The 13,120-nt window shown below is 36.6% G+C and overlaps 1 protein-coding gene across 2 annotated transcripts; it reads left to right on the top strand.

Moving 5' to 3' along the window:
* Positions 1-1,145: 1,145 nt before the first annotated feature.
* LOC131315275 (aminomethyltransferase, mitochondrial) lies at positions 1,146-5,696 on the top strand. Of its 2 annotated transcripts, none has more exons than XM_058344422.1 (4): positions 1,146-1,552; positions 2,682-3,259; positions 3,849-3,967; positions 4,912-5,696. In XM_058344422.1, the coding sequence occupies exons 2-4, from the start codon at positions 2,699-2,701 to the stop codon at positions 5,456-5,458; spliced, it is 1,227 nt and encodes a 408-aa protein (XP_058200405.1). In that variant the 5' UTR covers positions 1,146-1,552; positions 2,682-2,698; the 3' UTR covers positions 5,459-5,696. The 2 variants fall into 2 exon arrangements, with proteins under 2 accessions (XP_058200405.1, XP_058200406.1); XM_058344423.1 differs by having other exon boundaries at positions 1,220-1,549.
* Positions 5,697-13,120: the final 7,424 nt, after the last annotated feature.

Genomic DNA, 13,120 nt, shown 5'->3' with positions numbered 1-13,120 from the left:
GGAGTAATGTTTTCCTCGGCAACTCTGTTTAGAAACGAGAAATTTTTAGGTGACGGATGGGTACTATGTGGTACTCGCTCAACACATCTAAGTCGTTTAATTAGGTATTGTACTATTCGGACTTGAAAGAGCAGGGAGAGTGGTGGGGTGAGAGGAGAGAGAGAATTTTAATCTGGATCGTTCAACACACTTTTGGACAACCCTAATGGGCTGTTCGGGCACCACGTGGGTACACCCAAGTGGTACGCATCCAGTACTCAAAAATTTCTCGAAACGAAACTACTGTTAGTGTAGTTGGTTATCTCACTTCCCCCTCTATGGAGACCTAAGTTCGAGTCTTATGAGGGACGAGCTTTGAGGGCCAAGGCTATAAACAACTTTTTTTTTTTTTTACACCATTTATATATTAAAAAATATAGTTAAAAAATTAAGTATTCTAATTTTCAATCCGTTTATACCGGTGCAAAAATCTTATTTTTCTGATCATTTTATTTTTAATGGTCATAATTAATTTTTGGTTCTAATGTCTTTCAATGAGTATCTTAAGAGAGTCTTAAAAATAAATGAGGAATCTTCGGGTCGGGGAAAGGAGATAAGCCGAAGTGATTTCGTCAAAATTTCACTCTTCTACATCCAGATAAAATTTAGGAAAACCAATAGGAGCCCAAAAGTTTCATGGCTGAAACCCTTGTACGGGTGAAAATGATGAACGGAGAAAAAGAAAATTGGGGACCGAATTGTGCATCCAAGCAGCGGCAACCCCTTCGGGCCCACCCCATTTACCCCCTCCAATATTTTCACTTCTCTTTTGGCTACATCCAAGCAGGGCCTAATAAAGAGAGAAATAGAAGTAGAGTACTAACACCAAGTTAAAAATTAAAAATATAGGGGTTGGGTTAAAGTTGAAAAGACAGGGATTGGTACTTGGTAGACTAACGCCGTTCCTTTGTTTGTCCGTGAAAGTGGAGTGTTATTTATGTGGTAAAAGTACTGACATCATGTCAGTGTGGCAGATTTTAATTGGTAGGAGGCGCCACCTGGCCAAAATGATGTGTTGTCCTTGGGGCAACGAATAATTTCTCCTGTGCAAGCATTTTTGCCGTCTGATACATCCAGCACCAGCAAGGCAAACTGTATAACGAGCGAGGCAACACTGGATAACTTCTCCCATCTGTCCCTCCCACTATCCTACCAAATACCAACAACGCACCAACAGGAGAGAGAGAGAGGGAGAGAGAGAGAGAGAGATATGGGGGGCTTGGCTTGGTTTGGTTTATCGTTTCCTACCACCACGCACTAGAGATGTGGTTTCCTTGTCTAGATTTGGCTGAGAAACCCTCCTCCACCCACTCCCCATTACCCACCAACCCTTTTCTCCCTTTTTTCCCTTAAACATTACTCTGTAGTTATAAATAGATATACGTTTCCATATGCAATAGTGGACATTATATATATACCTGTTATCTGTATTCTGCTCCGAGATGCTCATTTAGCCTCTCTGTGTTTGCTCTTCTTCTCGAAAAACAAGAAGTAGAAGAATTGCCGCATAGTAGTAATCTCTCTCTCTCTCTCTCTCTCTCTCTCTCTCTCTCTCTCTCTCTCTCTCTATGACTGCAATTTTTCAGACGGGTTTTTCGTCAAACATCTGTTGTTCAATCCTCAATTTCATATTTTTAGTCCTGTTGTGTTGGGTGGTGTTACGAGATTGTGATTGGTGTCTAATAATCTCTTCTGTATGTGACTTCTGTTTCGCTGTGCTAGGGTAATTGTCTGGCTTCACTGCGATCTAGTTTTCTGTTTGCTTTGTAAGGATATTTCACTCGGTTTCTTGATTATGCCCAATTACATTTTGTTTTTGCTTGTTTCTGCCCGATTCTTTTTTAGCGAGTTTTCGGAGAGATTTGCAATACCATCTACTCTGCTCTTGATAGCTTTTCATGTCAATGTGTAGCGACCGTTTGTTTTCCTTGTAAGAGATTGAATTAGTCATCCGTGGGATCCTTTCATCCCATATTTGATTGCACAATTTGACAATGAAACGTGTGATTGTACAATAGTAGAATATTCCGTGAAGGTGGGAAACTCGATAGGAAAAATTATCGACAAAAATGCCCAGATTACAATAATGGCAGCCCAATCATGTTCCCAGCTACCAAATGTGTCCCCAATGTTGTGCCAATTCTATGCTTTTTCCCGCAAACTCAATGTGAATCAATAAATTGGTTGCGGGTAATGTCTTGAAATTTTTGAGGTGTAAAATGGGCCACAAATGAGATTGTAGGCTAGTAGTATTTGTATTGTCTATGTTGGTGCTTGTGTTAATTGCTCTGTACTGCGTCAGAAACACTAGCCTCGTACACCAAAGTGTAATGTAAATCCTAGTCGACTTACCTGTATTTTTAAATATGATGTCTAAAGCCCTGTTGGGTTTTTCAATTCTTTTGTGTGCTCATTGTCTGACACATTGTGATTTCTCTTTTTCCTTTTGCCCCCCACCCTTTATCATGACACTCACATAGGAACTCCTAAATCTTAAAGACAACTATTTGCATAGTTTGTGCCATCAATTTGTGGATCATCATCAGATATGATTTTAGGTTTAACAGTATGGTAATGTGATCATTTGCTTGTTCACATGGATGTATTTGGGCATGATCCTTTTTTTAATGACTTTTAATCAGATATATATACAATTAAGATGAGAGGAGGGAATTTGTGGCAACTTGGGCAATCAATCACTCGCCGACTTGCTCAAGCTGATAAGAAGGCCATAACTCGACGATCCTTTGCCTCAGAAGCTGAACTGAAGAAGACAGTTTTATATGATTTCCATGTTGCTCATGGTGGCAAGATGGTCCCTTTTGCTGGGTGGGGCATGCCCATTCAATACAAAGACTCAATCATGGACTCAACTTTGAACTGTAGGGAAAATGGTGGATTATTTGACGTCTCTCATATGTGTGGGCTGAGCCTCAAGGGAAAGGACTGCATCCCGTTTCTTGAAAAACTGGTTGTCGCCGATGTTGCTGGGCTTACCCCTTTAACTGGGACCCTCACTGTCTTCACGAATGAGAAGGGCGGGGCAATTGATGATTCAGTGATCACCAAGGTCACGGATGACCACATATACCTAGTGGTGAATGCAGGGTGCAGAGATAAGGATCTTGCGCACATTGAGGAGCATATGAAGGCATTCAAGGCCAAAGGTGGAGATGTCAGCTGGCACATTCATGATGAGAGATCTCTACTGGCTCTTCAGGTTAGTTTTTCCTGGCTTAGACGTTATGGAAATTAATGGCTTCATTGTCTTTCCTTTGCATTTGAAGTTACCATATATAGCTAAGAATTGGGTCCATGCCAGTAATGTGCCGGATTTTCATGTGTAACTATGCTGTAAACTTCAATTGTTAAAGAAGCTTGCTTGGTAAATCTCCAACTACGCATGGTCTGTCCAGTTGACAAATGTGGTTCATCTTTCATTTCAACAAGTCCATGTACAATAGCTTCTACCGTCAGAGGCATTCTTGAAGAAATAACATGGTACAAAATGCGTTTCTTTTAGTTAAATCTGATTTAAGGACTACCTCTTGTTTTCTTTTCTACTCCATTTTTCCTTTGGCTATTGTCGTTATTCTTAAGTTGTAACATCAACACACATGATTGAGAATCTGAGTTCAGCCAAAATTTATTGACACTGTACGAGTGTACGCCCAATAAACTCTCATCTCACTTTCAATGCTTCGGTAGTGGAAACGGCCTGTAAACAGGTTTATCAATAGGCTTCTTTATCCAACAAAAAACTATATTACTGACATTAACATGGAGTTTTCTCGATGCCTCTGGTGCAGGGTCCTCTTGCGGCACCAGTTCTTCAACACCTGACGAAGGAGGATTTGAGCAAGATATACTTTGGAGAGTTCCGAATGTTGGACATTAATGGGGCCCACTGCTTCCTTACTAGGACAGGGTATGTTGCTTACATGCTTTCTCTTGTGGATGCTTTAACTTGGTTTTTAACCAATGAATTGTATGCATTATCAACTCGATTACTGGCAGAGGCTGTGACTTTTGGAGCTCGTCTGTCGTCCCATGACTTGGAAAACAATGGTAGCATTGGAGTTGGATGGAGTTTCATTCCTAAAACATAATTTTAAATCACAAAAGTAGTTAAGAACTCAGAGAAAAGGCTGTACCTATGAACAAGGCTGAAAGAGGTAGTAGGCATTCTGCCTTGGAGCATGCGAGTGGACATTTTAAAGCATACATGTTTTACAACAGAAAGTAATAGAAGTGAAGTCCAATTTTGTGTGCCAGGTCTCTGTTAATTTAGAGAAATAATGAGTCTGTATGTCGAAATGTAAAAGGATAAGAAAGAGTACAAAAACTACGGATGAGTCTCCCCTCTTCACTAGTCTCTAGCCAAATATAACCTGTACTAACACACATAAAAATCCCCCATGTGGCAACACATCAAATTGAGTATCAAATCAATTCGCTACAAACTAACTACTCTTAAAAATCTTACATTGTAATGCTCCTACTAAGACTTCATCTAGAGCTGCAGCACAGCCTTTTTTTTTACTGTGAGGTGCTGGTTTTGTTCCACTAAATCAGATGGTTTTATATATCTTCTTGAAATTGTAAGGTGGCTGATATGACAATGTTGTTTAGCCAGATTGAAGTCCCGGAATGACCGTATAAGTCGCGTGCACCTGACAAGTTCAATTTTTTATCACTCCTTTTTTTACAATACCTTTTTCAGGTGTTTCTGAACCAAAATGAACAATATAGAACGTGCAGCTTAGAAACACCTTCAAAGTTTCTTAGTTTCAGAATATCTTTCATCTTGTAGTTAATTGTAGATTTTTTGGATCTTGATTTCTTAGCTTTCTCTTGACATGGAACTCTCAGGTACACTGGTGAAGATGGTTTTGAAATCTCAGTTCCGTCCGAGAATGCAGTAGATCTTGCCAAAGCAATCTTAGAGAAATCCGAAGGAAAAGTAAGGCCAACTGGGCTAGGTGCTAGAGACAGCCTCAGGCTCGAAGCTGGACTCTGTTTATATGGTAACGACATGGAACAACACATAACCCCTGTGGAAGCAGGACTCACGTGGGCCATAGGAAAGAGAAGAAGAGCCGAAGGCGGATTTCTAGGCGCCGAAGTAATCCTCAAACAAATCGAAACTGGCCCGTCGATCAGGCGTGTCGGCTTTTTCTCCTCAGGTCCACCTGCCAGAAGCCACAGCGAGATTCAAGATGAGAAAGGGACTAGCCTCGGTGAAGTCACCAGTGGAGGATTCAGCCCCTGCCTTAAAAAGAACATAGCTATGGGGTACGTGAAGTCTGGGTCCCACAAAGCGGGTACAAAAGTCAAGATTGTGGTTCGTGGGAAGTTGTATGACGGAAATGTCACGAAAATGCCTTTTGTACCCACTAAATACTACAAGCCGTCTTGATTTTGTTGTTCGGTGCTTGCCTCAATAGATTTCCCAGTTGGTTCCTCGGCTTGAATTGTTGCTATGAAACCTGAAAGCAGCTCCAAGGCTAATATTTTTCTTCTATTGTTATACAATGATTTTCTTATCTAAATTTGAAGTGCATGTGTTGTGTTTCACATGTTTCTAGTGTCATCAATGTGGATGCTACCTTGTGTTTTGCATATGAAGAAATAGAAATCAATCCTGCTTATTTTCAGTCTAGAGTTGCATTTTAGCACCGTTGTACATTTTTCTCGGTTGTTCCCTCACTGTCCAAAGATTGGTTCCATCCCAGACCGTACAGCTGGTGAATACGCTGCTATTTATCCTGAACTTCAGGTTTTTCTGATGTTGATTTAGCTTGATATGCTCTGTTTCTTGTCAATTGTAGATAGTATTGTTTGGAAGAACTGAAGATTCGGTATCTACCGATAGATCTCAAATAGGACAACATCCCTTACACAAGAAATTGATGCTTTTTTTTGAACATCACAAGAAATTGATGCTGGAAACTCATAAACTGGATCTTGGTTGATTCATGTTATTTTCCATGTTTTCTGGAACCATGATCACCTGTTTTAGCTTTATGAATTTCTTATCGTAAGTCAAATTACATTTCAATGTTTTCTACTGTGTGTGATTTCAAACCCATGTTCATTTTTTGGTTATCATGTTCTTCTTTGCCTGTCAAATTTCCCACCTCAGACCTTTTTTTTTGGGTTTGCAGTAGAGTGCAAAAAAAAAACCATGATACAAAGTTCAACACGTGTGAGTTCATATTTGTTCGTTGAAAGCTCATCCGAGATTAATTTGTTACATAAACAAACTAATGTTGAATATTTTCTTAAACTGGTTGAGTTTTCAAATCACGCTTAAATAAGCTACTCTTTTGCTAGTTGAGCTAATATTGAAAGAATTTAAGCTACTCGAGATCACAGTTAGAGATAGGCCTGAATTAAGCTCATTTAAAATCGATTTGCGTCTTAACAAGCAAACTTAAACATACATTTAAAGCTCGTTAAGTTATCAAGCAATCTTGAACTATCCACTGTCAGGCTCGTCCAGCCCGTTTATCAGCTCCAACTGGACAATTAATATTTAACTTATGTTTCACTTTCATAATAGGATAATTAGCAGGGTCTTTTTTTTTTTTTTTGAAATGATTAGCAGGGTCATATGATTGCAAAATATTTTAATATTTGTTTCAGCGATGCCGGACACTCTGTTGAATGTCAATAGATTGACTTGGCCCATGGGTGACCTATTCTAGTATTTTCCAACTCTGTTTCAATGGTTCTTGTACATGGTTATGGTCTAAGCCTAAGACTTCGACGCAGTAAAACTTAACGCCACAACAAAACCCATCTATTCTTGCACGTCTACTTCTTGTATCTTTTGCAACAATTGCAGGGATAGTAAGTGTCGGAGCCAGAATTTTGATCTGAAAAGGCCGGCTTAATACATATATTTATTATATCATAAAGTTTTTATTTTTGAATATATTACATTTGTACAATGAAATGATTCCAGCCTAATGCAGTTAAAGTATACCAATTATTTTGTTTTTTTAGGCTACTTCAACAGTCACGTACTTATTTTTATTTTTGAAAAAAATTGAAAAATGAAAATATAAAATAACTGAGTTTTTTTTTTTAAATCAAACCAAAATTATTAAATTTACAAGTAGTTGTACACAAATTATCTATAATATTTAAAATCAAATATATACAAAATAAAAATTATAAAATTCGGGGGCTGAGAGATTGGGACACGGCCCCAATATAGCTCCGCCTGGGATACTTTATGAAGAATTTTTTTCTTCACCATATGATTGTTGATTTTGAAAAGAAAAGTTTTGTGTATTAACCTTTAGTTTTCCCTTTAGAACACACACAACCCACTACAAACCTGCAAGAATTCACAGAGGTCATTAATGGTTTCGGCTTTTCTTTCCATTTACCCAGTCCCTTACGAAACTCTCCTGACTGCTGCTGCTGCTGCTACTCTCTCTCTCTCGTAGGTCCAGAGGAGTAAAAGAGAACAGGACAATTCCATTGTCGCAGTTTTTGTTTCCTTTCCATTTTATATACTCCCTCCGTCCCCTTTTTTTTGTCCAGTATTTTATTTTGGGCTGTCCCTTAATAAGTGTCTATTTTGTAAAGTTAGGGGGGTAAAAATTGGTGTATTGTCTATTTTGTCCCTAAAAGTAGATTTTATTTTGAAAAGTTAGTGAGTAAAAGTGTAATGATATGGGTAAGTAGGGAAAGTGAAGAAAAAAGTTGATGTGAAAGGTGTAATGATAATGTCTTTTTAATAAATTGGAGTTACGAAGCAAGACACTTAAAAAGGAACGGAGGAAGTATTAGAGATGCACATTTTGTTTCTATATTACTCCAGTTAGACCAAAGGCCGGATACATGTAATGCATGTGCAAATTATATTTTGACAAAATTTCTTTTGTTTACTGTTCGATTCGACTTCCGCACACATCACGTGTGCCGGACCTTTAATTATTATTATGCAGTAAAAAATTGTACAATGAGAACATGACCATTGATTTGCGAACATCCAATTTGCCCATGTCAACTTGGATTACCACGCACGTATACTTGAATACTAGTAGTACTAATTTAGAACAAGTTGACGACGGAGTTTCAACACTGGCAAGGGATGAAAACTTAGCCAGGGTTTGAAAAAAATTGTTGACGCCATTTTGACAAAAGAAATTTGAATATAACAAAAAAAGGGCGGTTCCGGGGACACTTAAAAAAACCTCCAAATTTTAATCTAATAGTTTCTGATCAAATTTTGATGATTTGAGCATCTCAATATGTTCAGAACGTGATTTTAAGGGTGCCCGCGAAAAACTGGCAAAAAAGCTAACTGGGAAGGGCTTGATTTAAACAGTTTTTTATTGAACCGTTTAATAAAATTCAATAAAAAACTGTTCGGATGAAGCCCTTTCCGATTATTTTTTTTTGCTGATTTCTCGCGAACACCCTTAAAATCACGTTTTGATTACATTGAGCGGCTTGGATCATCAAAATTCGATCGAAAACTTGGGGGGGTTTTTTAAAGTGTCCCCGGAATTGTCCCGAACAAAAAATGTTTGGATTGCTACTGAATTAGCGAAAGCAAATGAGGACAACCAAGAATATTAGTATAACATTCCAAAAAAAAAAAAAAGACCTTTATTCTTTTTGGGTGTTCCGATCCCTAATGCACATTTCAAATAATACCAGTTTCCTCAAGTTAATAATCTAACAAGCCTTCAGTGATCAGGATTTTTTTTTTTTTTTTTGTTATTTTGTGGATGGTGAAACTCGAGCTTGCAAGCTCGAGTTGCTAAATCTCTTACTTATAGCTATGTTCCTACTATACTCGACCATCCAAGGCAAATGATGTTAAAGAACAAATTATTTCCGTCGAATTAGAAAAATCAGAATAGAGAGTGAAGAGCGATTTATTTTTAATTGGTTACACCATAGCATAACAACATGCATGAGAAGCTGAGCAAAAAAACATGCATGAGAAATAGTAGTAATTAATACTCATTTTTTCCTTTGACAAATTGAAGATTCGACTTTCCATAGATAACGAAAGTACTGTTACATGAAAAACTATATATATATATATATATATATATATATATATCTTTGTCATAACTAGTCGATGAGTTTATTGGAGTAATTAATTTATCCCTTCAAGAATCAATGAAAAAATTCAGTTTGGAAATTGTTTAAATTCATGAGTTGTATCTGTATGTCGGCCAAAAATAAAATATCACACCTTCAAACTAATCCAATACACATGCAAGTTTTTCAAATGCTAATGATGATCTTAAATGCATGTCAACACAAATTAACCTCTCAATTCAGCTCAGCTGGCTTCCAATAACCAATGGGAAAAGGGTGATAAAAGCATTAAACCTTTTTGCGGTCGCTCGTGCTCCAAACTTAAGAAATATTAATCGCCTGTAAACATTGATTTCATTAACGTATTCAACCAAAACATTCATCGCCTGTTCCGGACATCTGAGTTATCGTTAGAAATATATTTAGGAGTATTATTAGAAGGATTGAACTAGAAAAACCTCTCTAGTTATCAATCAATTGAGTATTACTGCTCACTCAGCATCTTGAACTTATAAAAAGTGCACGGACAGGCATACAAATTTCCATGTGCTCACCTATATTTTCTTTATTCGACAAAGCTAAACCCCAAAAAAGTTTTACTGCTATTTATGGCCTTGCACGAGGTCTCGTTTGCATTAAAATAACCAACAGTACTGCATAAAGTTGATGATTTTGCGCCCTTCTGCGTGTTGTCTGGATCAGATTCTCTTCCCTTCACACAATAGACTGAAGCGTGCTGCATGTTTGACAATGTCTGGACCAGTTTACACGTACCTAATTTAAATTTGAGAATATGAAGTTGACAATCGGACAAACTTTTTAGTGCCATCAAGGTACTACCGGATGTCTGGGCCAATCTGTGCGCACCTCGACTAAATTCAAAAATTTGAAGTTTACAATTAGGTAAACCTTCTAGTTCCACCAAGGTACTACCGGATGTCTGGGTCAATTTACGTGCACCCCAACTAAATTCGGAAATTTAAAATTGACAATAGGACAAACCTTCCGGTGCCACTTAGGTACTTGAGATATACTCTTCCATTCACACAATGCAGGAGTATATAGACTGACGTGTGCTGCTGGGGCAGTGGGTCAATTACGCAACCCTCTGCAACGATCTACGCGATATCTTTTGGAGTGTTTTTTTCGAAAATCAGCATTGACGGAAAAATTAAGTTGATTAGAAGACAGTAACCATAAAACTAAACACAACTGAAAACTCATTAAGTTACCAAAAAAAAAAACTGACAACTCATTATGCATAAGAGTTTCTCTGAGGTCGTTTTGAGCTTTTTCTTATTTTGTCCTTATTTGAATTTTTTTCACGTTTGTTAGTTTTGCGCCTCACTTTTCTGGTTTTTCGATTCGTCTCGTCAAGACGAATCAGAAAAAGTAAAAAATTATGGTGCTACCCAAATATTTTTTGAAATATCTTATCTTGGATATTTCCAAAAATATTTGGGTAAAAATCATAATTTTGAACTTTTCCGATTCGTTTTGATGAGACAACTTGGAAAACCAAAAAATGAAACGCAAAACTAATAAACATGAAAAAAATTTGAATAAAGACAAAACGCCAGCTTTCCTCTAAATCTAAGTGAAACGGGACTCTTCTATTTTAAACACCACCTTAATCGCAGCATAAAGTTGCATAAGCCTTAGTTAACCCGTTTTCTTCAAGGGTATTGGGTCTACCTTTTTTTTCCGTAACTCAGGTGGCCGGGCCAATTTTTATGCATTTTAACTCGCGGATTTGACTCCCACAGGATTAACGATGGAGATAAAGGGACATATATAGGGTGTTCCATAGGAGAATAAATTATACACGGAGGGGCCGTGTATAAGGAAGTGCCCGCCCACCCAATAAAAAGAAGGCAACTCAGCGGGTGAGACAGTGGGCAAAAATGGGACAATGTTAAAAAATGATTTTTTGGGATCCTGTGGAGCAGAAATTTGATTATGAGAGTCTTAGAAATAAAATTTAATTATGACCCTTTAAAATAATATAATCAGAATAATAAGATCTTCGCACTGGTTCAAACGGATTAAAAATTGGAGTATTTAATTTTTTGATCATGTTTTTTTAATATATAAACAGTTCAAAAATATTAAGCGTTTCAATTTTCAATCTGTTTGAACCAGTGTGAAGATTTTATTATTCTAATCATATTATTCTGAACAATCATAATTAAATTTTGTCTCTAGGACTCTCATAATCAAGTTTCTGTTCCACGGGGTTCCAAATAAAGAACAAATACTTAATTATGACAGCTTTACAGACTAAATTTAATTATGACCCCTTAAAAAATTATGATCAGAATAATACGATCCTCCCACTGGTTCAAATGGATTAAAAATTGATGCACTTAATTTTTTGACCATATTTTTTTAATATATAAACGGTTCAAAAATATTAAGCGCTCTAATTTTCAATCCGTTTGAACCCGTGAGAAAATCTTATTATTGTAATCATATCATTTTAAAGGGCCATAATTAAATTTTGTCTCCAGAGCTTTCATAATTAAGTATTTGTTCTTCATTTTAAAGAGTCATAAAATGAAGAACAAAATTTAAAGGGTCATAAACCTGTAGAACTGAAACTTGATTATGAGAGCCTTAAAGAAAAAATTTAATTAAGATTGTTTAGAATAATATAATCAGAATAATAAGATCTTTGCACTGGTTCAAACGGATTGAAAATTGGAGCGCTTAATATTTTTGAACTGTTTATATATTAAAAAAATATGATTAAAAAATTAAGTGCTCCAATTTTTAATTCGTTTGAACCAGTGCGAAGATTTTATTATTCTGATCATATTATTCTAAAGGGTCATAATTAAATTTTATTTTTAAGACTCTTATAATCAAATTTCTGCTCCACAGGATCCCAAAAAATCATTTTCTAACATTGTCCCATTTTTGCCCACTGTCTCACCCGCTGAGTTGCCTTCTTTTTATTGGGTGGGCGGGCACTTCCTTATACACGGCCCCTCCGTGTATAATTTATTCTCGTTCCATAGATGCTTGATGAGATTGTGTGTAAGGTGCGAAATTAGTTGTACCTTGTTTTATTCGGGTGAGATGAAGGATGATTATAAAGAGTGAAAAATTATTTTTAACAATTGGATGAAGAGATAAATAATTCTGAAGGTCCGATCGATTTAACTAATACCACCCTCTCAGTTACTAGCTGTTGAATGAGGCATCAAGTGGACACATATAGGCTCCGTTTGTTTTTGATGTAAAGTGTTTTACAATATAAAAATTTCTCTATGTAAAATATTTTTTTTAAAAATAAACTTCAAATTTTTATTTTTCGGTGTTTAATTAGCACTTGAAAAATATTTTCAGAAAACGAAAAAATAGTGTAGAGAGGGGAGAGCTTAAACGGTGGAGAGATATGGGAATATTGGAATTGAATGTAAGTCATGACCAACAATCTAGAAAATTGAGTAGTGAGAATTGCAGTAGAAAGCAGCGGGTTTATTTCAAAAAATAATTTACGAAAGATTTAAGAGTAAGTTATTTTCATCCAATTAATGAAAAATATTTTACATGTAAAATATTTTCCTGATTTTTTATACAATCAAACATCGAAAAATAAATAAAACATTTTACCAGAAAATATTTTACGTCCAAACAAACGGAATAATTCCCTCTCTAATCCAGTCTCATCGATAACTTCCATTTTTTATGGCTTGATATAATAAATTAAAAAGCTTTTTTCCGCGTTTTAATTATTGGCCGTTTCAAAGTTTTTACTAGTATTTTGTAGAATAATCCTTTTGTTATTTCTCTTGGAACTTGGAAAGTCAATCAAGGGTGCTCAAGGGGTAGGAACGTAGGATGACACAGCCAACCCCCAAGACTCTGAAACGGTCTAAACATCTGAGCCGTTCAAACCGTTGAACAGTAAATAAGTTCCTTTATCAACTCCCCAATCTCTCTCTATATAAACCATATAAACTTCTCTCTCTCTCTCTCCATTCCACTTCGATCACTACGT

Source organism: Rhododendron vialii, chromosome 13a, assembly GCF_030253575.1.
Source record: "Rhododendron vialii isolate Sample 1 chromosome 13a, ASM3025357v1".
Lineage (NCBI taxonomy): Eukaryota > Viridiplantae > Streptophyta > Magnoliopsida > Ericales > Ericaceae > Rhododendron > Rhododendron vialii.
Note: the sequence above shows the minus strand (reverse complement) of the source record. Positions and strands in the feature narration are given on the sequence as shown.